We start from the raw sequence: 25,338 nt of genomic DNA, 5'->3' as shown, positions 1-25,338 counted from the left end.
TGTGTGTCCGCATCCTTGGTGACTGACTTGTAGACATCCTGTCATATGCTCCATATTACCTGTAAGCATCAGGTATTGACACCAATTGTGACAGAGAGACCTGGCAGGGTTGATGTTTGGATTCGAATCAGTGGGTCTGGGGGCCCCCTTTTGCAAAAACACTGTCACTATTTCAACAATATGACCCTGTCAATTTTTGTGCATTAGAACCTCTGTTAGGTTTTATATTCTGTCACCAGAATAGATAGAAATCAAAGATATACAAAAGGAACTCAAAAACATTCCACTTTTAAAGTGGTAACATTTTTATTAGATCTTTATTTCTTTGGAGTTAGAGGTCTTGGTGGTAACTAAAAAGCCTTTGTCTAGCACTGTGGTTCTTTTATTGGACAGGAGGGCAGGTGGATTGAGGTTTACATTGGAGTGGAGCTTTGCTCTAAAGCCAGGAAAGATGACCCCTAATAAATATAATTACAGGTGCATGCTTGACAGCAGAGTATATTAGGATATCATTTTGTCTTATTGCCTTTCTGTTAAGCAGTCTAAAAGCCCAGCCTGGTAATATGTTAGTGTGAAATCGAGTAAGGAAAATACTAACTTTTATTCATGTGTTGTAGAATGAAGTCCTCTAACTTTAGCACATTGTGTTTTCTGGATAACATTAGCAGTTACCCGATTTCTTTAACTTGTCACATGTAGTTTCACTGAGTCATAGCTAAGAAAACAGAGAACAAATCCTACCTGGAAATGAACCATGCTTTCTCATCAAAGTGTAAAGTGTAAGTACTTATCATTCTAGTATATTTCAGTCCCTGGATAGCAGTAGCAATGATCTGTCTGGTATAAAGGTAATGAACTGCAAACAAAAGAGGATTTTCTCACCTGTTGTGCCAAAGCGTGCTGCAGAGCAGTTATATTTTGTTGGACCAACTTGTGGAAAGGTGGATAGATTTTTCATTATACACACACATGGCTTTTACTTATGGACTTTTTTTCCTGAGCACAAGTGTTGGACTTTTCATAGCTAGGATGAAATAAAAATATGGCATCTTTTATGTGTGGGATTTGAGCACATTCCAATGGTCATTTTCAGGGAATGAGTAAATAGAATCTTTCAATGTTTTTCAGGCTTTCCACTTATAACCTGTTCTCTGTACAAAACATTTTTTTATTTAAAAATCATACTAAAGCATGCAAAACATTTTGCTGTTTCTGTAATAAAAAATGTATTCCTACCAGACTGTGATGTATTTTTTTGTGTTGGATTATGGGGACTAGAAGTGAGACAAAACTTATAGGTGGGTACACAGGCAACACTAAAAAGGTGACAATGAATCTAACCATCCTCCACTCAAGAGAAGACATAAAGAAGACATTTCATCTCATTGACAGTGTCATCTCCTTCCTGTTTATTTGAATTAGAAATTTTGCCAAACTTGCTGGTAAAGCATTTTTTGCCCAGTTCTTGTTCTTCACGGCAGTCTGATTGTGTATGCACATTTAACCAGGTTCTTTGTTCTGTGGGCTGCTAAAAGTCTGAAATGAGAGAAACATAGAAACCATATTTTACCTCTCATGCTGGAAAATACTTGTTGCCTAACGGTACTAAAAGTCTAATTATATTTAATGACCCGTAGCAATCATGCAATGAGGAGTTCACCAAGATCAGCTGGACAGCCAAACAACTAGCAACAGCGTTTTTCTTTAAAAGTACTTGAAGCAAATAATGATTTAACAAGTTGATTTGAGATTCATGTGCAAACATAAAAATCTTTTTTTTTTTTTTTTTTACAAAAAAAACAGCTGGACAGCCAAACAACTAGCAACAGCGTTTTTCTTTAAAAGTACTTGAAGCAAATAATGATTTAACAAGTTGATTTGAGATTCATGTGCAAACATAAAAATCTTTTTTTTTTTTTTTTTTGACAAAAAAAAAAGACTACTCTACAATGTAACCATTATTCTGTATTTTTATTATATTTTTTAGGTGGAGATCCAATCATGCTGCATTTTCTTCCCGAGCGATAGTCTACCGTCCCCAAGTACCATTGTGTCTAGTGATATCCCAGGCACAGTAAGAAGTCTGTACCATGGCCAGACCTCCATGCCGGGAACCCTTGTTGTCTGCTTGCCACAAATCAAAATCATGAGCACTGGACACAAATACATGGAACCCATTCAAGAGATCCCGTTTGTGGTACCAAAACCTATAGTGGAGGAAGGTGAGGCGCATTATCTCTTTTATACATGTAAAAATAATTGTGAATAATCATTCCACATATTATGACAGACATTTTTTTTACTATGCTAAAAAGGAGTTTTATGCTTTTAAGCTGGTTATTCTACATCTGTTTAGCTACAAATCACTAGTGTGAAATGGTTATTGGTAGATACATTGGAAGACTTAAGGAGCTTGCAACTTTATTTAAATAAAAACTTATTATAAACTTGGCTTTCATTAGCTGCATGTTATTTGAATAACAAAAACACGTGAAACTTGTTCTGAAGCTTTGGTACTAAAACATTCCCCTGTCTTGTGAGACACACAGTCTTCCATTTTGGATGAATATTCCTTTCCTATATCTTTGTCAAAACCACAACATATGAAAGCTGCCAAAGTTTTTAAACCAATTAGTGACCTGCTGAAGGTACAAGAAAAAGCATGGAATAGGCCAGAGCCTAAAATACAATCTCATCCTTTGGTTCCCAGGACATGTAAACTAGGATTAGCTCCCTGGAAAATAAACATTCCAAACTTGGGCAGCTGATAAAGTACTCTTTACTTTTCATAATTTGTACCTGATATTTTTAGCTTTGCTTTCATCTTAAAAAGGCTCACAAATAAGTCTAAAATCTCCAGAATATTTAGTTTGAATAAAAATTGTACAAAGCACCATGAAAAAGGAGCAAAGTGCAAATCTTTTCTTGTCCCAGTGCTTTCCTTTAGGCATCTGAAGTGTTTCTCATTTTAAAATGCTATGAGAACAGGTTTAATTTATTGATGTTAACCACCCGACCGTTAAGCCGGACCTTGGTACGGGCTTCAAAAAGTTACAATTATCGATAAACCCGAACTTTTCTCACTGTATGAAAATACAGTGAGAAAAGTTCGGGTTTATCGATCACTTACCTGGTCCCGCTGCGATCGTCCATCAGTCGTGTTCCAGCGTCGGGTGTCCTCTCCGGGAAGAAGAAGCGGGCCGGCTTCTTCTCCCTCCGTACGCGATGACGTCGGCGCGTGTGCGGGAAATTCAAACTGAAACTCATTCAAACACATTTTGTATTGGATTGAATACAAACTCCTGTATCCAATCCAATACAAAATAATTAAAAAAATACAAAGTATGTAATTGGTAAATTCAAACTCTCATTTTGTATTGGATTGGATACAGGAGTTTGTATTCAATCCAATACATAATGAGAGTTTGAATTTTGTTCTCATTTTGTATTGGATTGAATACAAAGTCCTGTATCCAATCCAATACAAAATAATAGAAAATATATTTATGTGGTTTTGTCTATAGGTATGTGACGGACACTAGGGAGGTGTTTTAGAAAAATATATTACTATACAGTATACCGAATTATCGCATTTTCAGTATTTTTCATTTATTTATGTATTCTTGTTTAGGCTGATTTTTTGTGTCTTTTATTTAATTTTAAAAGTAATTTTTTTTTTTTTACATGATTGTGTGTTTCAAACATTTTTTATATCCACTAGAACCCTTGTTCGGACATATTTCTGTAAGTTACAGGTCTACAATTTAAAAAAAAAAATTTCATGAAAAACGTAAAAACGTGTAACGCTTTGGAACAGAAATCTAGACCTCAGTGTAACGCCCAGGTGGTTAAATACAAACATGAATTGCCTATCACTTTGGTCTGCTACCTTATAATAGTTAGTTTTTGATATTACTAAATAAACCGGAGGCAATGGAGTTGTATTTTAAAGGGTTGGCGGGCTGGTCAAATCACATTTCTTTTTGTAGGTTTAGAATAAGCCCGAAAACTGGTTTCTTAGAATTATTGTCTATATAATTTTTTTTTCACCTAGTCTAGCCACCAATTTTTCGTTTTTTGTCAAGTGAGAGAAGCAAGAGAGGCTCCATATTGCGTTAAAAAAGGGTGAAAGATGTATTAAAGTTCTAACTGTGAGACTAGAGACATATTTGTATACTGAGCGCCCAAAAATCAGGAGCTCCTAGGACATGCAGGAAAATTGTCTTGCTTGTTCAGTAGAATTGACTTTCCTGTGGATTTACTTTTTTAGTGTGGAATGTCAAAAGCATACTGAGCTTGTTGTACATTCTAGAGTCTCTAGCCTATTTTGCTGTGTTATCCGTTTTATGTAACTCATGATGTAATGAGTCCTGGTTGATGATAGACAGTAGATAAGAATCGCTCAGTAACTTCCCCTGTCACTAGCTGATTGTATGCCTCACACTATATTTTGACCCTGTGGCCTTTTGTGCTCTTAGAAGTGTTATATCTCACCCAAGTGGAATTCATTAACTGGAAACAAATTTGATACGTATGAGCATAGGCCGGACAATGAATATACCTGTAATGCCCCAAACATGTGCTCTCACTCAGAAAAAAAAAACTGTAGTTCAAATACTGGGGCTCATGCAGGGATCATGCTCAAAGACATATTTCTTAACTATGTAGGAAATCTGTTGGTAAAAAATGCATTTTTATACAGGTGACCACATTTTATGTATTTCTTTCATTAGAAGAAAGGACAATGGCCTTGTTTAGCTGGAACACCTGAGCAGTGTTGATTCCTAATGGACATTGCTGACTCTGCTGATTTTTTTGAAAAGTCATCCCATTCGATGGCTTTGTTAACATTGCCATAGTGGATTAATGAACAGATCAACCTAGAACAAATAGGTAGTAGATATGGGCAACCTTCCATTGCTCCTATTGCTTTTTTTTAATTCTCCTTACCCCTGAAGTACTGTCATGACCTTAGTGTCAGTGTGAAAGTGTTCATAGGCCAAGGTGAAGGAGTTGGGCAGGACTGGGTGGACTACTTTGTATCCTGGCGCCCAAAAAATACAGCAAAAAAGATTTTTTGACACTTATTTACAGCATGCATTTTATGAGTCTGTGACTCCAAAGTATTAAAGCCTGATACAGCCTGGAAACAAGCATGGTGAACAGAAGGCCAACAATATTAGCCCCATACACTTTTCATATGACATGGTCACTTTATATCCTCTATAATATTACATTTACATATGTAAGATAAAACATACTGTCTATTTATGGGGTAGAGTGGGTGAACTTGGGTGATCCACCAAAGCTGGAATGGATTTCCTAAAAGTATTTTGCTATATTTGGCAAATGATTTCAATCCTGAACCAGATGCATTCCAAATATGATGGATCAGCCAGGTTCTCCCATAAATGTCTATCTTTAATAAATCAGGCCTTATGCATCAAAATTAGTATTTAATGGTTTTTGTATTTTTCCAAAGAAAAAACTATTATTAACATATGGTTTACATTTAAGGGCATTTGTTGTAAGAAAGAGGTGGAGTTGCTTGAGTTAGAAGAAGAACAAAGGCATGTAGTAGGGACATCTTGAAATTGACAACATAGACTTACCAGCCACATGACTAAAGCCCTGCAAACCAACATATTTTCCTAAATTTCTTAAACTAAATTGGTTAGAAAAACCTATTATAGGCTGTTTAAAATAGAGGATGTTTAAAACCAAAAACCTTTTTTACAGTTTCATTTTGACTGTAAATAGGTAAGGGCCTTCTACCTGATAAATTGCCTGTAAAGCAGAAGGAAACTTCTTTTAACAAAAAAGGCAGAATTTTTTTTACTGGCCGAAGAGACTATTAGGTTCCCTATGCCAGAGAATACTTTGGGCTGTGTTAGGGCATTTTTGATAGGAATAGTGGCTTAGTGAACAAGATAGGCATGTAGTTCCAAGGCACATGTGCTGGAGCTAATTCATCCCCACTTGGCCAAAGAAGACTTCAAGTCCAGATAAAGGTAAATCTGCCAGCAGTGCACATCCACTTTAGAGGCACGAAAATAAACTGAAAAAGATAACATGGAAAATGAAGAATAAAAAGCTGATGTTAAAAACCAAAGTGAATGTAAAGCAGAGGGTAATGAGTCTACTGCACATTTCCAAGCAAATGTGAAATGTGAGAGATGGTAATTGAAGCAGTGGTCATGCTACTGGTTTCTGATGTAAATTAAGCATATAAGTGGAAGAAGCTGGGAATTGTGAATCAATGGAATTAATCAAAATATTTCCCAATCAGAGAATGGACGGGAAGTTTGGCTGCATCAAAGGATGAAATGGGAAAGAATTATGTACAGTAAATTAAAAACATAGATTGCTATGGAAGCTCCACATGTCTGTCATTGCTAGATTGTAACCATGTACTGGAAGTAAATAATATAGGGTGATCTATGTTCATTATGTGTTTAGCAGTATTAAATAAATGGTTGTTTTCATTTGGTCTGAGCATCTTCACAAAAGTTCCTGCTCTGTCTAACATTCTTAACACTACCCATTCATGAAGGCAAACAGCCTTCCTGTAATTTGATTGTGTTAGTTGTTAGAACTGTTGCCCTAAGACCATAACTCATTGTCTACACATTGCACAGAAGGAATAAAACATTTCCTATCATTTTACATTTATGTGTAAACCACACAGTGAAGCCTATGAAAAAATAACGACTGTTCATATTAGGTGAAGAAGCAGCTTTGAGTAGAGTCAAGCTGACCTAATAAATAGAAATACATTTTGTCCTCAAACACATGCACATTTTATTGAAAATGCAGATAGAAAAGCACAAAAATGTTTAATTTCAAATTCTGTGCAGATAAGGTTATGGTTATAACTTTATTCTCAGTGATCTTTTAATAGGGTCCATATTCGGGCTTTCTCAGTTATAGGGGTGACACTGCACTGTCCTTATACTTTTATTAAAACTGACAAAACTGGAGGAACACTCTATGTGATAAAGTAAGAAGAGATTTCGAAAACACGTCAAAGGAATTTTCCATTGTTTTCCCCATAAGGGAACACACCCTGAGAAGTCTTATTCAGCCATTTCTCAAGTGCAAAACTATGAAAAAAAGTATTAAATATGTCAGTTGTTTGTTATATTCTGCTTTAGTAAACTAAATTTCATAAAACATCTGTCCACACCGACAGACATGTGGTGCATTACTGTGTAATAGTCTGCATTCCTTTAGTTAGGCCTGCCTGCAAGCATTTACCCAACCCTAGCTTCCCTAAATTTAGTAATAAAAAGGCTTTGGTTGTTGTATATTTAGTAGGCAAAAGATCATTTCCAGCAACAGTCGCTCGACATCAATTGGATGTCCTTATCAGGTGCACTGCTGCACTCTCCTTCATAGGAGTGATCAGTGGTCATATTTGATCAGTTGTTCATCAAACCCATTGTGGCAGTGTGTTGAACAATGGTGATAGAAGTGTGGGCAGTCAGGAGCAAAGAGAAGGAGGGATGATAAAGGGGGACTGGATATTGTGATATTGATATTGATATAATTAAAATAAAGTTTTTTTCTAGAAGGTAGCTCTTTGATAGGGTATCCCAGTATGTGAGCCAGCATGTTCAAGGGTATATGTTGACTAGTGATATTAATCAAGAGGCCTTCGACTTCTTTCCATAAAGTAGGTATATGTGGGCATTTCCGGAGATTTGTTCTAAAGACCCTTTTTGCTGGCTACACTTTGGCCGTGAAAAGTTGTTAAAAAAATAAATTGTAGTGTTTTGGGAATCTTATAACATCAAAAATATTCATGTTCATATTTGCATGCTATACAAAATATACTTGTATTTGCTGTATCCCAGATAGTTTTCCACATTTTGATTGGGCAGCTCACATTCCAAGGCACTCTCTCAGCATGTTTTGTAAGGATATTTATGCATTTTTATTTGGGTTGCATTATGAAATAGTTTGTAAATAGAGGAGGTGGTTAGATACTTGGCAGATTTCTATCTGCAAATCTTTTGGAATGCAGTGAAGTTTGTTAGTGTTGTTACTGTATTGAGTGTTTGGTGTAATGCTTTATTTGCCAATAAGAACAAAAAGAAAAGTTTGGAAATGTATATATCTCCCTGGGTCCTGGAAGATAGAAACTATTTTTTATTTCGGTGTACTATATGTCCCTCTTGAAACAAGGCCATTTTTTTCCTTGATAGTGAGGACGTAAGGCTATTAGGAGCAAGCAGTATGTAAAAGGAATGAGGTAATCAATAAGGTGGGGAACATAAGATTAGATTTATCTTTGTATTACTTTTAGAAATTCTAGTAAAAAGCATAGTAGAGGGAAGATTTTATATGATAGGAGCAGAACCTCATAACATGTTGTTAGGGTAAGTTAAATTTTTATTTGGTTCACAGCAAATGTCATACTATATTATTTTTTGGGGTGGCTTTGTTCATTTGGGCACAGACCTGCTGGAAGAGAAAAGGCCCTAATAAGTGTTGTTATTTGCTATGTGCTGGTTTTGGTGTGGGATGTCTAGTAAGCTCAAATATTTTGTGGTTTTCGTGTGTCTACAATCTTTTGTAGGTATATTGTACAGGTTCCAAGGCTATTTGTGCATTACTACTTAACCAATCAGTGATCAGAACCAAACATGTTGGTAACAAGTGTTGAACAACTAATATGCTTATTATTATAAATGATATGTGTAATATACTATTGCAGAGTCTGTGGAGCTCCATCTAGCAGAAGGAAAGGTGAGAGCTGTGGAGATTTCACCTTCAAAATCAAGCCTGTATTTTTATCCTGACATTTACCTTTTCATTTTCAAAACAGCAGGGCTAAGTTACTTATGTTGTTCCCCCTTTTCCCCTTCCTGTGAGTTGTATATAAGCACGTTCACGTTTCTTTGTGTGTAAATGTGGAAATCCACACTTTCTGCGACCACTTAACTCCCAGGTGACACGATTATGTTTCCAATTACCTCTCTTATCTCCATATCCTGTGTAAGGTGCCCAGATTTTCCTGTGTCCCTTTTATTCTCTGTACCAGAGAGATCAAAAGAAATCTTTACTATTAAAATCACATATGAGAAAATTTGTTTCCTTTCACACCCAGAAGTTGGGCTCTGTGTCAGATTCCCTTTGAAATGTGACTAAAAAAATTCTGGGCTGGCTTTCAGCTTAAGACATAAGAACTGTCCCATGTGATAAGGAGCCTCAGTCTAGATGGACAGATGATAAGCAAGTAGCCGCTTCAACATTGCATCTGATTTCAGAATCCGGCAATTCAATCTTCTCTATAAAGGAAGAAATTTTTCCTTGTTACGATAGGCTAAATCCCTTTATAAAAAGTTTATTTTTATAGTGGTTTGTGCACTGGGAATAATGCCAACCAAATGTTCACATAATCCCGATATTTTCAATTCTTTAATGTAGCTGACGCCGATCCTTCATGCCGGAACTCTTGCCTTATTGAGACAATTATGGGGCACATTTTAAATCATTCAAGGTGATTTTCCTCCCTCTCTTGTTGTACATATGGATATATGTCATGAGATGTTAAAGGATAATATCTTTTTTCTAAGTTTTCTTCCCAAAAATAATTCATGCAAGAATGGTGAAATATTTCCGTTCTCAATATCTTTTTCAAACATTTTAAAATAAAAGGCAAACTGGGTACTTCAGTCATTGCATTTTGATAGGACAAATAATAGTCGTAGTGTGTCAACATGGAGTTCAGGTGCTCTTTGCTTCATCATGACAGATGTTAAGGACAGCCAGAAGTCTTTAAAGCTTAAATGCCTGGACAAAAATTAGTCAACATTGCTCATCAGTATGAGTCTGTTATCTTTGCTAGAACAATATAAACCAATGTTTCCTAACTAGGGGTTTCTCCAAAGGTTTTCTTGAGCAATGATCAATTTGTGTTTTTCAGTTCAGTTTGACTAACACTAGTGATATCTTTGGCTGTCTGTAAGGATGACATTCTTCCCACTGGCTAGCATTGTAGGATGCATTCTTTCGTCTGACCTCTAGGCTAATGTGCTGTGACCTGTGAATTTAATAATTATAGCAGGGGTTCCTTAAAGACCTATATGTTTTTTGAATGGTTCCCCCAAGTTAAAAAGGTTGAGAAATACTGATATTAACTAATTACATGGAACTTTTATACAAGTATAATGTTCTTATTTTTTTCTATGTAACTGCAATTTCCAAATCTATTTGGTCTTGGCTTAGCATAACAATTTTTATCCTTAACCTTATCCTGGCTTGTGGCTGATTTGTCCAACATTGAGGCCTTAGAATAAGGAACCAATATGGTTGTTGCTAGTTCTCTGGTGCAACAGCAAAGCGCACTAGATGTCGGTGGCAAAACAAGATGCCGAAGCAGTGAATTTCAGTAGTAAAAATGCCTGTGTAAAGATTTTGTTATGTCTTTTATATGCCACCTTTCCTCTATTTAATCTTGTGATAAATAGCAGTCTGTTCAAGTCTGTTCTGGTCTTCTTAATGTGAAAATCAGATTTTCACATTGCTGTCAGTATGTGTTGTGATTGTTTCACTGTTTTGCTGTTTATATTCAATCTACCTCTTAAAATCTCTGAGCCACGAGGTCCAGCACCTCAGCATCACATTAGGCCAGTCAAATCCATTGTTATTCTTTGCAATCAGTTGTATGGAATAAGGCAACCGATTGCATTATTTTATATGGTGATCTAGTCTACTAAATCGATATAACAAAACCATATATTTTTTGGGTGGGGGCTGCAAGAAAATTTTTTGTTCTGATTTACCCCAGGGATCTGTGGATTTTAACTACAATTTAAAAAGCTCCAGCTAGTTAAAATTTTATATGAACAGATAGGGATTGCTTTGACACCACAGGAAATATAGACAAATTTTACCCCTTAAACTCGGATTGAGCTGAAAGGATGCAATGTTTAACCTCCCTGGCAGTCTGATTATGTATTATGTCAGTAGTAAGTCAAATTGGTTGTTTAATTTTGCAGGCCTGTAATTGTTATGAATAATCCCGGGTATGATAAAGAATTTTAATATAAATAATTATAAATAACATTTATAAAAATTAATAAAATAATATAATACCAATAAATTTAATTTAATAATTTAATCAAATCAAAAACACTGAAATCTGTCCAAACAAGGGTACAATATTATTGTTAAATTAGTATTAATTATTTAATATTTGGATTTATTTTTATCAGTTTATTACTGTGATCAATGCCTTAAAAGCAGATTACAATGTAATCTGCTTTTTAATTTCCTGTCATGCCATGCCTCCCCAGCGTACGGACGCTTCACACATCCCATGGAACACTTCGGGGATGCGATGTCAGGGGAAACAGGAGCCGGCTGGGCATCGCTGGAGTACGCCGCTGGATGGTGGGGAGCAGGTAGGATCTTTACAATGCTACCCCGAGTGTGGCTCAGGGTTACGGCTTTTGGTACATAAAATTAACCCTGAGCCACGCTCAGTAATACTACCAGGGCGGTTAACAAAGTCATAGACGTTACAAACCAAGCTTTTTGTGATATCCTCAAGTAGCCAAATTAGGCTAAAAGAAGCTGAGATTTTGTGCTTTATGCTCCACGTGAAATGAAATATTGATTCACACGCCATCATAATGTCACGGAAACTATTTTGAATGGAAAATTATTTTTGTACCCCACCGTGAGATTAAAATTGTTTTTTTTTATTTATTTAATTATTATTAAATCAGTTGATGTTAACTTTCTGGTGTTGCTTGCTTCAGATGCACACAATTCATCTTTTATTTATCATCAAAGTCATTATTTCACAGTGTAACTGTTTATTTGGAGAGACAGTCGAACCTCAAAATTTTCTTTGGTTAATTGTGCCTAGTATTAGTGGATAAATATATTTTCTCTTTTCCTTTGTACTGCTTTAAAGGATATTTGGGGGTTTGTGGCTTCATCTACTCTGATTGCTCTGAAGGCTTTCAAACATCCAGATTTGCTTGTGCCCACAATTGAAGTCAGACCTGCTCTTTACCATGCAAACATCCACCCGTGAATAATGATGTTAATACATCAAGAGGGCTTAATAAAACAAAAAGCACACCACTGCCATAGATAATTTCTGGATACTATTCTGCATGGAAAAAAGTTTGCAGTTTTCTGAATTACACCAATTGCGCTGTTAATCATTTTATAAAGTATGGTTCTTGTCATGTATATTTATCATGCTGTTCATATTCCAGGGCTAAAAGTTGCTAATTTTTATTGTGAATGTACAGCAGTAACAGCATTATAATATATGTGGCCAAGCCAGAGCACCTAAAAGGGAACATAGGATTAAACAAAAAAAAGGGAAAAGGTTATCTTAATGTCAAAATGATCTGTAGCTTTAGAGATACCAGAAGCTCAAATTATTTGCAAAAATGGCACCACATTCTGAGCCTCTGTATGCTCTAAAATGGATCTCTAAACCTTTTAATACACAATTCTAAAATATGCATGTGTAAGCTCTTCTGGGCAGGGTCCTCTCCTCCTGTGTCCCTGTCTGTATCTGTCTGTCATTTGCAACCCCTATTTATTGTACAGCGATGCATAATATGTTGGCGCTATAATTATTATTATTATTATTAAACAGGATTTATATAGCGCCAACATATTATGCAGCGCTGTACATTAAATAAGGATTGCAAATGACAGACTAATACAGACAGTGATACAGGAGGAGAGAACCCTGCCCTGAAGAGCTTACAATCTAGTAGGTGGGGGAATTTCACACACAATAGGATGGGAGATATGTAGTGGTGGTTTCAAAAGACAGAACAAGACAGGTAGGCAAATTTGAAAAAATAGGTTTTAAGTGCTCATAATATAAAAAATATGTGTTTTTGTTCATGGAGCATTAAGATATACACAGCCCTGCCAGACTGCAGACTGTATAGCAAGGTTTTCTTACTTTTCTGTACATTTTGTTTAGCAAAAATCGTGGTCACCTTCTACCCCCCTTCCCTTGTCTGCAGTTTGTTGGTGAAGGAACAGCAGTTTAACCCTCTCTAAACACTGCTCTACCACTGCTTATTTCTTGTTAGCACACACAGCGAAACCTGATGAGCTTCCAATACTGCCATTCTCATTCTGAGTGCTACTTTACAGAAGATTACAAAAGATTCCTATTAAAATAAAAGCATCTTTTAACAAAAGTGAGTAGAACTAGCTGTTGCCTACCCTTATATCTTTATACCTAACTAGTTCACATCTTTAGGGGACAAACCCATACAATTCATAGAAGTACTACTGCACATGTGTTGAAATCAGAAAGATGTCCCATAGGTTGTGGAAATTGGTGGCAAAACCAAGATGTAGTGGAAAGGTAGGCTAATTGAGCTAAAGGAAGTGTGTGTGTGGGGCTGGTAGTGTAAGTAAACGTCTGCTTCTGCATCACTTTGTCACATGCATAAGATTTCTAGAATTAGTTTCAAAAATAGTAATATAGCCAAACAACCTTATTACGTCATTATATAACATGGTTAAATCGTGCATTAATTTACAGAGTCAAATAGTCATGTCACTAACTGTACTTTAGAGCAGCTCACAGTTTAATGCCCCTACCATAGTAGGCCCATTAATGCCCATAGCAATCTATGGTGTGGTTAGTTGAAAGGCAAACTAGCAGGACAGAGATATGGGGGCTGCATATTTATTTGATGTTGCAGGCTCTAGAGCTGTGATACTGATTCTTGTTTTACTATTTAGTAAGCCCCTTACCCAGAACACTTTAGGCACCTGTCAGTGTTTTGGTTAGTAGTAAACTTGATTTACCAAAGAAGAAAATCCTGTTTATATTTTAAAAGAAATCTGTACTTAGCATTATAAACTAGGTAAATTTAGATGAACATTCGCTTTGCAAAACATACCCAAAAACGTGCTAGAAAGAAATTTAAAAAGGGTTATTTCCTAGCACATGATTAGATTATTGAAGTTAACTCAGCTTCACCTTATTCCCTGAGCAAAGTTAATATGACTATAGAACACTGAGCACAGTTTATTAGTTTGGTGAATAATCTGAAGTTCCATTAACATCCAATCACGTGTACAAAACAAAAATCTTGTATTTTTTATATTTCTTGATTTTATTGAGTATTGTTTGTCCAGTGAAATTTTCCTTCATTTCACCTAATTTACAAACTGAATTTACAACATTAAATTTACTTTAAAAAGTGAACAAGCTCACGTCTTTATTAAATTAAACATATCGACTTTCTGTCTGTCACTTCAACAATTATGAATTAATATTTCTTTTCCTGTGGTCCTTCGAGACAGTGTTCATAGACAATGACTCAACAGCAAAGTGATTCTGAAAGTTGTTTTTACATGTTGACAGTCCTTAGAACTTGCTGTTCCATATTTAGGAATGATTGTGTACTCTGTCTTCTTGCCATTGTACAGAGACAGCAGTTTTCTTAGCCACCATGTATGAAAATGTGAAAAACACCATCTAACATTGTTTTCTCCATGCATGACAGTGGTTGTTAGTGATTTACATTCCACTCTGCTTTAAATCTACAAACATCTTACTTCTCTCTCTCCCCACAAATGAGAAGCACATTGACAATAGGAGGTGCAGGCTTATCCCTCCTTCCTAAAACCTTTCAATATGGTTTGCTTTTCCCAAAATATGTTGTCTCCGCTGGTTAATAAGACAATTTACCAATGCCTATAATCTTTGTCCAAGTAAGGCGGTTACTGCAGCTACGAGTTAGTGAATGTCTATCAGATGTACATGGTAACGGACCGCAAAGAAATGCTTATCCATGCTTCTATTTTTTTTTTTTTATTAAGCTTTGTACTGGCTGAGCGACAGAGGAATATAGGAAAACAATAATGGTTTTCAGTATATGGTATATTGTGGGTTCACTGCATCCTGGTTAAGAAAATGGAAGTGTCACTTTTAACAGCCCATCAAATGAACACTTCTGGTTTTTAGCTGACTTCCCATTGGATGTGTTAAAGCTTATCTCCTGTTTTCCTTTTCTCTTGCATCAGAAGGCTTCTGGAATTGAACATTTTCTGGTTCATCATTTCTAAACCCCCAGTACGCAGAGCTTTTTGTTAGCAAATGTTTTCAATCCTGGACCCAATCAATTTCAGGTTTTCTGGATCACCCAGGTTCGCGCATGAAAGTGTATCCTCTCCAGCCCCAGAACTTTAATAAATCAGGCCCATAGTATCAAAAATCTGTCATATAGTGGGTTGTAGGTAAATATTGATGCATTATAGATGCTGATACATCTGTGATGATAGAATATGTTTTTGAAACCCTTGATTGCTGACACTTTTTTTTCTCTTCATCTGAAAATAGTCACTATATTACACTGACTGCATTACCACTGGCTGGAAACCCTAAACATGATCGCCCCCCCCCCCCCCCCCCAGTAATACTGAAGTACTGAAAGTGCCTCGCTTCCAATTTTTATTTTATGTTTTTTGTAGAGCACTGGTGAATTTTATGGATTTGTGTACATTGACCGCACCATGTTCCCTGACTATATTTTATTAACACTGACTATCAGTCTACTAGTACAACTGTAAACCAAATGATTTTAGGTCCAGAACCACTATTTCCCTAACCAGAGAGCAGTTTTTGTGGAACCTGAATCTAACATCCAATGCCCACTGTTCTTCCACTTTAGGCTAGAAAATAAATAAAGCAAAATGACAGGCTGCTTTGAACAGTACAGAAACTAAGTTTCCCTAAGAAATCTGCTCTCCTGTATATTCCTGCAACAGGCCCAGGTACCTGGTTGTGTCTCCTTCATCTTTCATGGTTTTGCTTTATAAAATAGAGGCCTGTAACCCTTCACATGTCTATTTAGTTTCTTAGAGACTGTGAGAGAGATAGCAGACTGTAATCTTTACCAGGAAGATGTCAAAGTTTCCTTCAGAGGTAAAATAGAACAGTCTTATTACATTGTGATGATGAAAGAAAGCAGCCAGAACTGCTAATCTAATATACCAGTTCAGCAGAGAAGGTTGGTCAGAAGTGGCCCAAAGTGGAAATGTTGGATATCTGCCTTATATAAATATGTCTGAAGTACACCATAGCCCTTCCTGTGTTGGGCTGTAAAATCTCTAAACGTGTGGCTGTAATTGTGGTTCAGTTTTTATTTCACAGAAGATCTCTAGTTAAGTTATTTAAATGGATGCAAAATTCTAACTTTTTATTTTTTGTTTAGTTTGTATAAAAACATAGACATTGCTTGTTTCTCCTTATTCACCATATAAAAATAAAATATCACATATAAAATCTCATATCATGGCAATCTTGGAAGTACTGCTTTGTGAAGAGATTAGGTTTGGTAAAAAAGACAAATTATACACTCTGGGGTTGATGATATATAGTTTTAGAGGTTGTGTAATGCAATATGCATGCTCACATTGCAGAGTGAATCTGTGTTCACTTTGAATACCCAATCTTGTTCAAGGAAGAGGAGAAAAGAAAATTATGCTTTCTTGTGGCTTGATAGTTATGTCAACACCGTTTCGATTTAAAAATAAAAATGTGACTTTGACACAAGAAAAGAATGCATTGCAGACCCTCATGTGAATATGCTAAATGCCTGACTAAATCACTGCATCCAGTTAGTTTAAAAATTGCCCAAGGGTATGACTGCTGGAGAAAAAATCTGATTGCCACCCATAAATATCGGTACAACTTTGTTAAAGCTCATTAGGTTTCCCATCCTCCGCAGTGTTGCCACCAGATAGTTATTTCAGCTTAGTTTTCCAAGTTATAACACAATGTATATGTCATAATAGTCATCATGTTTAGCTATGTTAAATGATAATTTATGATAGTTATGGATCGGTACAATAAACTTTTTGTTAATTAGCAACTTTTAATGTGGACCTGTGTTAAAACATAACCATGTAACCTATCATCTTTTCTACAAAGCAGTCCGCATGGACTGGCAGAGCACTTCTGACTCTGAGTCTGTGTTGGTCTTGGCACACCTTCCTCTGTGGCATTAGCCATGGTTGGCAATACATTGATTAGGGACGGTGTTGTATTATACATTTACACACAGTACATGCAAGAAGAAAGTAAAGATGGAGTTTATGTGAAAGTGACTAGTGTTATTTTTTTGTAAATTCTTTGCAGTTTTTATCCTGACTTGCAGCCTCTGTAACCACCACATATTTTTCTAAACCAACCCCTTTGTTTCCCACAGACAGTACCTGGTCAGTTTTCCTTGTTTATAATTTGTAAGCTAAGGCAGTCCAGAAAGATAATAAATAACATAGTCTAGATTTCTCGAGAAAGCTGTTTTATGAATTGGACAGAGCTATAAGATGTAGTGTACAGCTTTGAAGTGTAGTAATGATTTATGCATTAAGGATTGCCTTGCTATTATCTTCACTTTAGTCAATTTAATCAGCTCCTTTCTATCAAAACCACTCTATGTTCACAAATACATAGCATATGTATCCTTTTATTTCAATTATTCCTCCAATTGAACAGAGTGGAGGCAACAGTCATTGTATTTATGCCCTCCAATCAGCTCACCAATGAAAGCATGGCTTCACTTTGTAGCACATGTCTGTGTATTCAACGTCTACAAATATTTTTTGTAAAAAAATGAAAAGTCTGTGGCAATAATAGAAGTCAGGAAACTGATTTACTATGGAAGCTTCTTTACTACAGAGTTGGTATTGTTCAACAGAACATGATTTCCTTTGACGTGAAACTGAGGACAAGCACTGCTACAAATTCTTCACACCTTCCAGGTTTAGAGGAGCAAGATGAAAAAAAAAAAACAGTAAAAAAAGATTAGCACCATTTTTTTTTTTGTTTATGAGCAGCTCAAACAGATTTCCTATCACTTCTGGTCATTAGATCGATTTGTCTGCAGAGCATAGTGAATGGATGTGCAGTTACCTAGAGGTGCTAAATTTGGCATAGCACTGGCTATATACTAACTTTTCCTACCTTCAGGTTCGTTTTCAAACCCATTTTTCAAACATTTTTCAAGAACATTTCCGGAAAATTGTGAAATATTCCGTTTTGTCACAAGTGTCATTTATAGAACAGCATAAAATGTGTTAAAGCAAAAAAGAAAAATGACTTAAGTGAATTGAGCTGTAATATACTTGATGCCAGCGGCCATGACGCATCTGCATAATGATATGATCATTAATTATAATGGGAGGATGTATAGTTTAAAAAATATCTGCTGCTCTCACTGTGTTTTATTTCCAGCCATCTGGTAGAACAGACACCATGATACTTGGATGGAAAATTATGGCAATAGAACTCTTTTCTTTGATAATAAACATCCCTGCTTCTTTATTTACTATAAAATCCCCTACTCTTTTCTTCTTTATTCATATTACAGCTAGAACCATTATCCAGCCATAGCGTTCCATTGTGGTGACATGGACTTCTACTTAGAAATTACCAGTTACTTGGGGAATTCATCTGAGTACAGACTATACACAAAATAGTATCACTGGAAACTATTCTTCCCATTACTAACATTTGTGCTTCGTTCTGTTCATCTGAGTTCTGTGTGTATCTGCATGTTCTGCTCCCACATGCCTTTGTTATGCCTATTGAAATTTTAACCAGATATATATAAAACGTTGCTGTAACAGGTAGATGTATGCAATGTGTATGTGAGTATTTGTGTATATGTAAACATAAAATACTATTGTGATGGTTTATGAAATTCATTTATTTATGTTGAATAAACTTTACAAGTTTTGAAGTGGATATTCTTCAATAATTTTCAAAACACATCCATGTGTTCTTATAAGCAGTATTGATTGGTATGGTAGCATATGGAAAAAAGAAATACAAATCTGTTATATAGTTTTGAACTGTTTTTTTTTTAATATTATTTTTTTGCCTTTTATACTTTATTAGTATTAAGTAAGCCTACCTTTTTTTCTCCATACTTCAGATTCTTACTCCTTCACTTTTGTACTTTTTTTGTTTGTTCTTGTTCTGACTTTGGGTTTTACGTTCTCCCTTGCCCCTTATTGTACTGCTTTCATTTGGTTAAGGGAGCTATGATGGTGATTTATATCTTGTAAGCTGCACGGTTTTTGCAGTTTTTTAGTACTCTTAGATGATATGAGCTGTAATTTTATAAGTATTTCAAAATGTTCTAATCCCATCTTTAATGAATAAAAAAGCAAGGGAACAAAATGTAAAATAAATACAAAACAACATGCCAGTGAGCTTGCAGAAATATTCATTCCTCTCTTCCTGGTCTTGTCCAAATGTTGTAGTGTTATAACCTAGAACAGGGGTGCCCACACTTTTTTGGCTTGCGAGCTAACTTTAAAATGACCAAGTCAAAATGATGTACCTACTTGCCTTTGTGATCTACCGGTAGATCGTGATCCACCTGTTGGGCACCCCTGACCTAGAATTAGGATCCATATATTTTATTATTCTTGTATATTTTTGCTAATTTTTGAAATACAGTTGTTAATCATTAAGTTTTACCAATTGTTGTTCACCTACAGTTCTCCTTAATTGGACACTGCTAGACCAGATAAGAAATAGATAGGTATAGGTAGGGGAATACTTATGTAGGTTTTAAAATAATGATGTTTTGTTACATAGCAATGTACATTTAAATAGTGTTTAGCTTAGTTTTTCTATTGGACATTTTACCTTTTCTCTAATTGCTGGCGGTATTAGTTGAATTATGCAGTACAAATAAAAAAAATAAACTAAGTTTTCATGTTATATAAAGTGCAACATGGCACAGATGACTGGAAGAAGAACGTGAACACTAAATATTATTTCTGGATGTACATTCTTAGGTCACCAAAGAATATCTTACCCACTGTTGCCTTTGTGTGTTAGTCAAAGGAATAAGAAAAAATCATCTATCTTCATTAGTGAAAACCTTAGAGACCTCTGTGTTTTAAATATATAACTTGCAATTCTGTTCCATAATTACTGTGTTTTTCTTTCCTGGAATAAACATTTGGAGAAATGTTATTGTATAGAATTTTCTATTTTAACAGAATCACTGAAACCTGTATGACATTATATACATGGCCCCAGTGCCCCCTCTGCCTGCAAACCACATTCACCAGCTACCATATTATACCTTTCAGCTGCTCCTGTTTTAGCACTGCAATATTTTTTTTTGACTAATTAATAGTCAGTTCATATAGTGAATCGGATGTTTTATTAGGTACCAAAAAATGGCACTATGACTTTTGTCAACTCCTTTGAGAGGTAACTTGACTAACAAATATGTAAAATGCTGCTTATTATGTTAGCATTACATGAATACATGATGGTTAAAATTAGAACGCCACCACATCACTACTTGATGAATTGCTCAATAGTGATTACATCTATAGAGATCAATGTCATCTTATTTAAATCTCATTTATTTCTTGTGAAGTTCCTGAATGTCAATGACCTGATTAAGATCTAGGTGGAACTAAATCCAGCGATACTAACCTGTCTCCTTTCCCCCGCTGCCATCTTTTTTTTTTCCTCTCCCTCTCGACGATTTTAATATATCTTGAATTGCCTAGGCATGTTGATGTAATTTCTGTGCAGGTGTGTGGGAGTTTATTCATTCCCGGCACACGCAGGGGAAGCCGGGATTGCCAGCTGTCCAGACAGCAAAAGCTGGTGCTGCTCATGTGCAGCTAAGCTTTTTGCCAGATACCTGGAGCGATCAGGCAGGTAGGAGGAATTATTGCAGAAGGGACTTCACCACACAAATTGTGCACATTTTCTATAGAAACCAGTAAACCAAGTAAACAATAGGAACTCATTTTGGTTCTTTGCCCATTTATACCGTAATTATAAGAATTCAAATACATTTTTTATGTGTCTTTTCTGGTTTCCATTGTTGCCTGTTCATAAAGCCATATCATGTTTAGATAGCTATATATATATATATATATATATATATATATATATATATAGAAATAAATGTAAAGTCCAAGTTGAAGGATTAGAAAATAAAGTTTGGGAGTTAGCTGAAAGGTCACTCTTCTATTAAAGGACTCCTGTAGTGATTTACCTGTGTGAAGGTAACATGTAAGTTGAGCCAGGACTTGTTTCCTTGTGAAATAAACATAATACAAACATCCAATTGGTTGAAGAGTGCTCTTCAATCCACAAAAATATTTAATTCTTTTCATATAGTTGGAGCTATTTTATGTTGAATGGTATGTTGCTTTGTAGAAGTCAATCAGAGTCCTCCAGTAGGGTAGTTTCAGAGCTATCCAGTCTACCAACCAACCTAAAGTGCATGTGGTTGTTTTAAGCTTCATTTCAGCCACAAACTGTATCACCATTTTGGGACAGGACCAAACAATGGTCCTGATTTATGGTAGCCCTCCAAGGCTGGAGAGGATTTACTTTCATCAGTGAACTTAGGTGATCCAGCAAACCTGGAATAAAAAAAAATAATGTACTGTTTGTTAGCAAAATGTTCTCCATCCTGGACCAGATACATTCCATGTTTGCTGAATCACCCAGATTCACTGATGTAAGTGTATCCTCTCCAGCCTTGGAGAGCTTTCATATATCAAGTGCAATGTTTGAACATGTCTGCACGGTCTTGGGTACATCATCAACACATTAATTCACTTTAAATTTCTTAATAGTTAAAAACAAATGTTTAGTGTGAGTGTTTTGTCTTCCAGTGGTGGGCAGGCAAAGACCTTCTTACTTAAAATTTGCTAAACCTTTGGGCATAGACATCTGATTGATGGCATTCTTTATTGTCTTATAGAGCTTTTTGTCTTATGGAGCTTTATTTATTCAATAAAGGTGGCTTTTATGGTTGTATTACATCTCAAGCAATATGACACTGTAGATGTGGACTGTATCAGCCAGGAACTCTTTCCCTTCCCTGGGCCACATACCGTTTGTATTTTTATGTACTCTGACTAAAATTAGCTAACAATGTAATTAACGTAATTGGCACTTATATTGCTTGCAAACAACATGTGATAAGCCAAAATCCCCTTTTGCTAGAATGATTAACATAAATCTGTTTCCCACTGAATTAATTTCAGCTATTAGAAATTGTTTGCATGAGCTCATGTAAAAGAAGGTCTGGGATATATTGTGATGGGAGCTCCCTCTCTGACAAAATAGCTGTATAAACCTGACACCCAGCAAAGATTGTGTCTGGCTTCTGGAGTATTGGGAGATGTGACATGTCTTGTGTTTGAAATGAAAACTTGAGTTTTAGTGGTTTTAGCTCCTGTGGATTAAAAACATGCATGCAGAAAACATTTGATATGCATAGTATATACCATGTCAAGTTCAATTTGTGTAACTTTGTTACAGAATCCTGATAGCTAGACATTCTAATGCCTAAAGCCATGTATAGATCTTGAACTGCATTCTGCTCATTACACAACCCTTAGAAATAGTCATTTGTCTCTCTCTAATGTTTTAATAAATAAAGTAATATAACCTTGTGGTTATAAATTCACACCTACTGTTTTTTTCTTTTCTGATAATTCCTCTATTAGTGTCAGCATTACGTGACCGTCCAAACCTTTAAATACACCAATAGTACTTACCTCACATTCTCTGACAAGCATATCATGAATCTTATATTCTTTGTTATTTACAGATACCCTTATCTTCTACCCAAGTCAAACACAAGGCATATGTTGTGGCCTATTTTTATCAAAACTACTTAGATCAGCACCCCGACTCACATACTTCCCATTGTTTTACAATTTGGATGCCCTTTTTCCAATCTACTTTAACCTCCACACAAATTTCTGATATTGTAGAAACTTTCCGCCATACCTCTTGGTATGATATGAGGAGGCTCTTGATCTTTTCTTTTTCTTCAGACTATTTAACGGCTGTTATCCATCTAGATTATAGACTCTAGATTCTAAACTTCATTTGAAATGTATCCAAGCTATGTACTATTTATCTTTTCCTATAATTATGTTTTTTATGGTTTAATACCCTGTTCCTTAACCCTCTATTTCCCTCCCCATCCCTCATCTTACCCCAGTTAATACCTGGTATTGTTCATATTGTACGATATTATGTCTTTGCTTACTGCCTTTTCAATAAAAATTATACTAAAAAAAAAATACTTAGAAATTAGAAAGGATAATCTTACTGTAAGATTTGTTTGTATTGATGCCCCTTCTGCAATCAGCTGTCTCCTCTGAAACTGCCTATTTGTTTTCATTATGGAACCATAGTTCCACTTTAAATGTGATTCATGATAAAGTTCATGTTGAATAAGTGTTACTTTTGTCTTTATCAATAGTTAGATTAGACTAGACTTTTTTTTCACCTTTTTGACGCAGAAAAAAATCTTGAAATAGTTTTTGGGGATCAATGAGGACGATGTTCTTTACTTTGATGGTTAATGGGAAGAACACCACTTTAAGAGGTCGTCAGAATGCCAATATTACAGAAAGCTAAAAAGATAATTAGTTTCCTGCAGCTGGCTCTTTTATGAGGACAAGCAGCCACAGCTTGAGGAACCCTTAGCCACCTCTGGAGAAACCCCGAGAATGGCTGGATTGGACCCTTCTTGTCTTTTTTTCTGTGTGTATTGAATAATTGATTTCCTTTCATCCTTGTTTCCACCAGGTGTTGCTTTCCCTTGGACCATTAACCTCCAGCAGTTCAGTGTCTATACCCTCTTGGAGCATCAAGTCATATTGAACCTAGTGGAGCCGATGGGCTGTACCTCAACTCTTGCTGTTACATCCCATGCGTTGCCCTCTGCTGGGCCAGAGGCTGGACACTCTTTCATTGTATGTCTTCATGTTGATCTCGAGCCTCTGGAAATAAAGTGCTCTAATCTACAGGTTAGTGTATTTGACTTTTTCTGTATTTTATTCTTGATATAGGCCATTAAGAATAACCCACTTCTTTGATTAAGAATTATAGAGGTACAAAAAATTGTCAAATATCAGTAAACAATAGAACTGATTCAGATTTCCACTTAGAAAAATATTGTGTCTTCGGTTATTTACCTTTACTATCACTTAGGTGGGAATAAGACACTGCCATTGAAATACATGGACCTCGAAGATCCCCCCCAGGGAATGTTTGAAGGAATGTCACACTCCCTGTTTGATAAATTGAGACATAGTGTCATTCCATCCATTTTTTTAATCAACATTGCAGTTTTGTTAAAGTTTTTTCAGATGAAATCCACCTGAACTTTCCTAATGTATTATTTATTTACTAGTAAAAGAATTCTACTAGTTTAGTTTAAAGAATTTGGTGCTTCTAACAAATTCAGTGTTCCCCCCAGAATTTTTTTAAACCTGGGTGAAAAGAAGCTGTAGGTGGGTTGTGGTTCCCATATTGTGATCCAACATTTTAGTAACAATACAAAAACTGCATGGTGGTTACATGGTGCACCCGGCTGAAAGGGGCTTAGGAGAACACTGACAGGCCAGCACCATTGATTAGGCAGAGTTTAGTTTATGGTAATATCTTAGTTTGCTAAGTGTTTTGGAACAGTTTGGACAAGACACATTTTTTCTAATTCTTTCCTAACAATCCTCCTGTCAAATTACTACAAATGCTTCTGACCCCCTCAAATCATTTTTCCTACCCAACAAAAACCCCTTAAAAACCTGTTTTATTTATTCGAGTCCACATTACCCAACAAGGGACTTGCCATCTTTTGACTCCAATCTGTAGTTAAAAGATGGCAAACTCCGGCTTTGGTGAGCTACATGATTTAAATTTCAGGAAACAAGTGGCTGTTAGACTTAGTTTAAGTAAAATAAACCCCATGATTTGCTATAGAAGGTTGAGGTTGTTAATGAGTAGTGAAAGAATATAGGTTTATGGACATTCATGATCATACAGATAGTTATAGTCACCCCTCTTGTACTGCCTCACTTCTGGCTTAACATGCATAAATAAATAGCCCAGAACTTTACAACAGGAGAGTGCAAATCCGTACAGCATTCAAGATTAAAAAAGTTACGTGCACAGACTGGAGATACATGATTTGTTCTATAGGTGTAGTGATGACTAAGATGGGTCAAACTTTAATAATTCCTAATATTTCAATAGCGTCTATAGTTCAGTGTAATTAAAAAAAAATCCTCCTAGGCTGGTAAATGTTCCACTAATAATTCCAGGGAGTAGTAACTACTTTGTCTGCTTAAAGGACGTACAGTTGGCTCAGTGGCTAGCACTCTAGCCTTTGCAGCCCTAGGTCATTATTATTATTATTATTATTATTATTAAACAGGATTTCTATAGCGCCAACATATTACGCAGCGCTGTACATTAAATAGGGATTGCAAATGACAGACTAATACAGACAGTGATACAGGAGG

General features: G+C 35.8%; 1 protein-coding gene across 3 annotated transcripts in view; it reads left to right on the top strand.

Annotated features, from left to right (window-relative positions):
* Positions 1 to 25,338, top strand: part of VPS13B (vacuolar protein sorting 13 homolog B) — a 520,025-nt gene that overhangs the window by 240,231 nt on the left and 254,456 nt on the right. For all 3 annotated transcript variants that reach the window (XM_072410846.1, XM_072410847.1, XM_072410848.1), the window contains exons 23-24: positions 1,988 to 2,222; positions 23,621 to 23,841. In XM_072410846.1, the coding sequence (XP_072266947.1) occupies positions 1,988 to 2,222; positions 23,621 to 23,841 (456 nt within the window). The remainder of the gene's footprint in view (positions 1 to 1,987; positions 2,223 to 23,620; positions 23,842 to 25,338) is intronic.

This window comes from Pyxicephalus adspersus, chromosome 5 (genome assembly GCF_032062135.1).
Source record: "Pyxicephalus adspersus chromosome 5, UCB_Pads_2.0, whole genome shotgun sequence".
NCBI classification, from domain to species: domain Eukaryota; kingdom Metazoa; phylum Chordata; class Amphibia; order Anura; family Pyxicephalidae; genus Pyxicephalus; species Pyxicephalus adspersus.
Note: the sequence above shows the minus strand (reverse complement) of the source record. Positions and strands in the feature narration are given on the sequence as shown.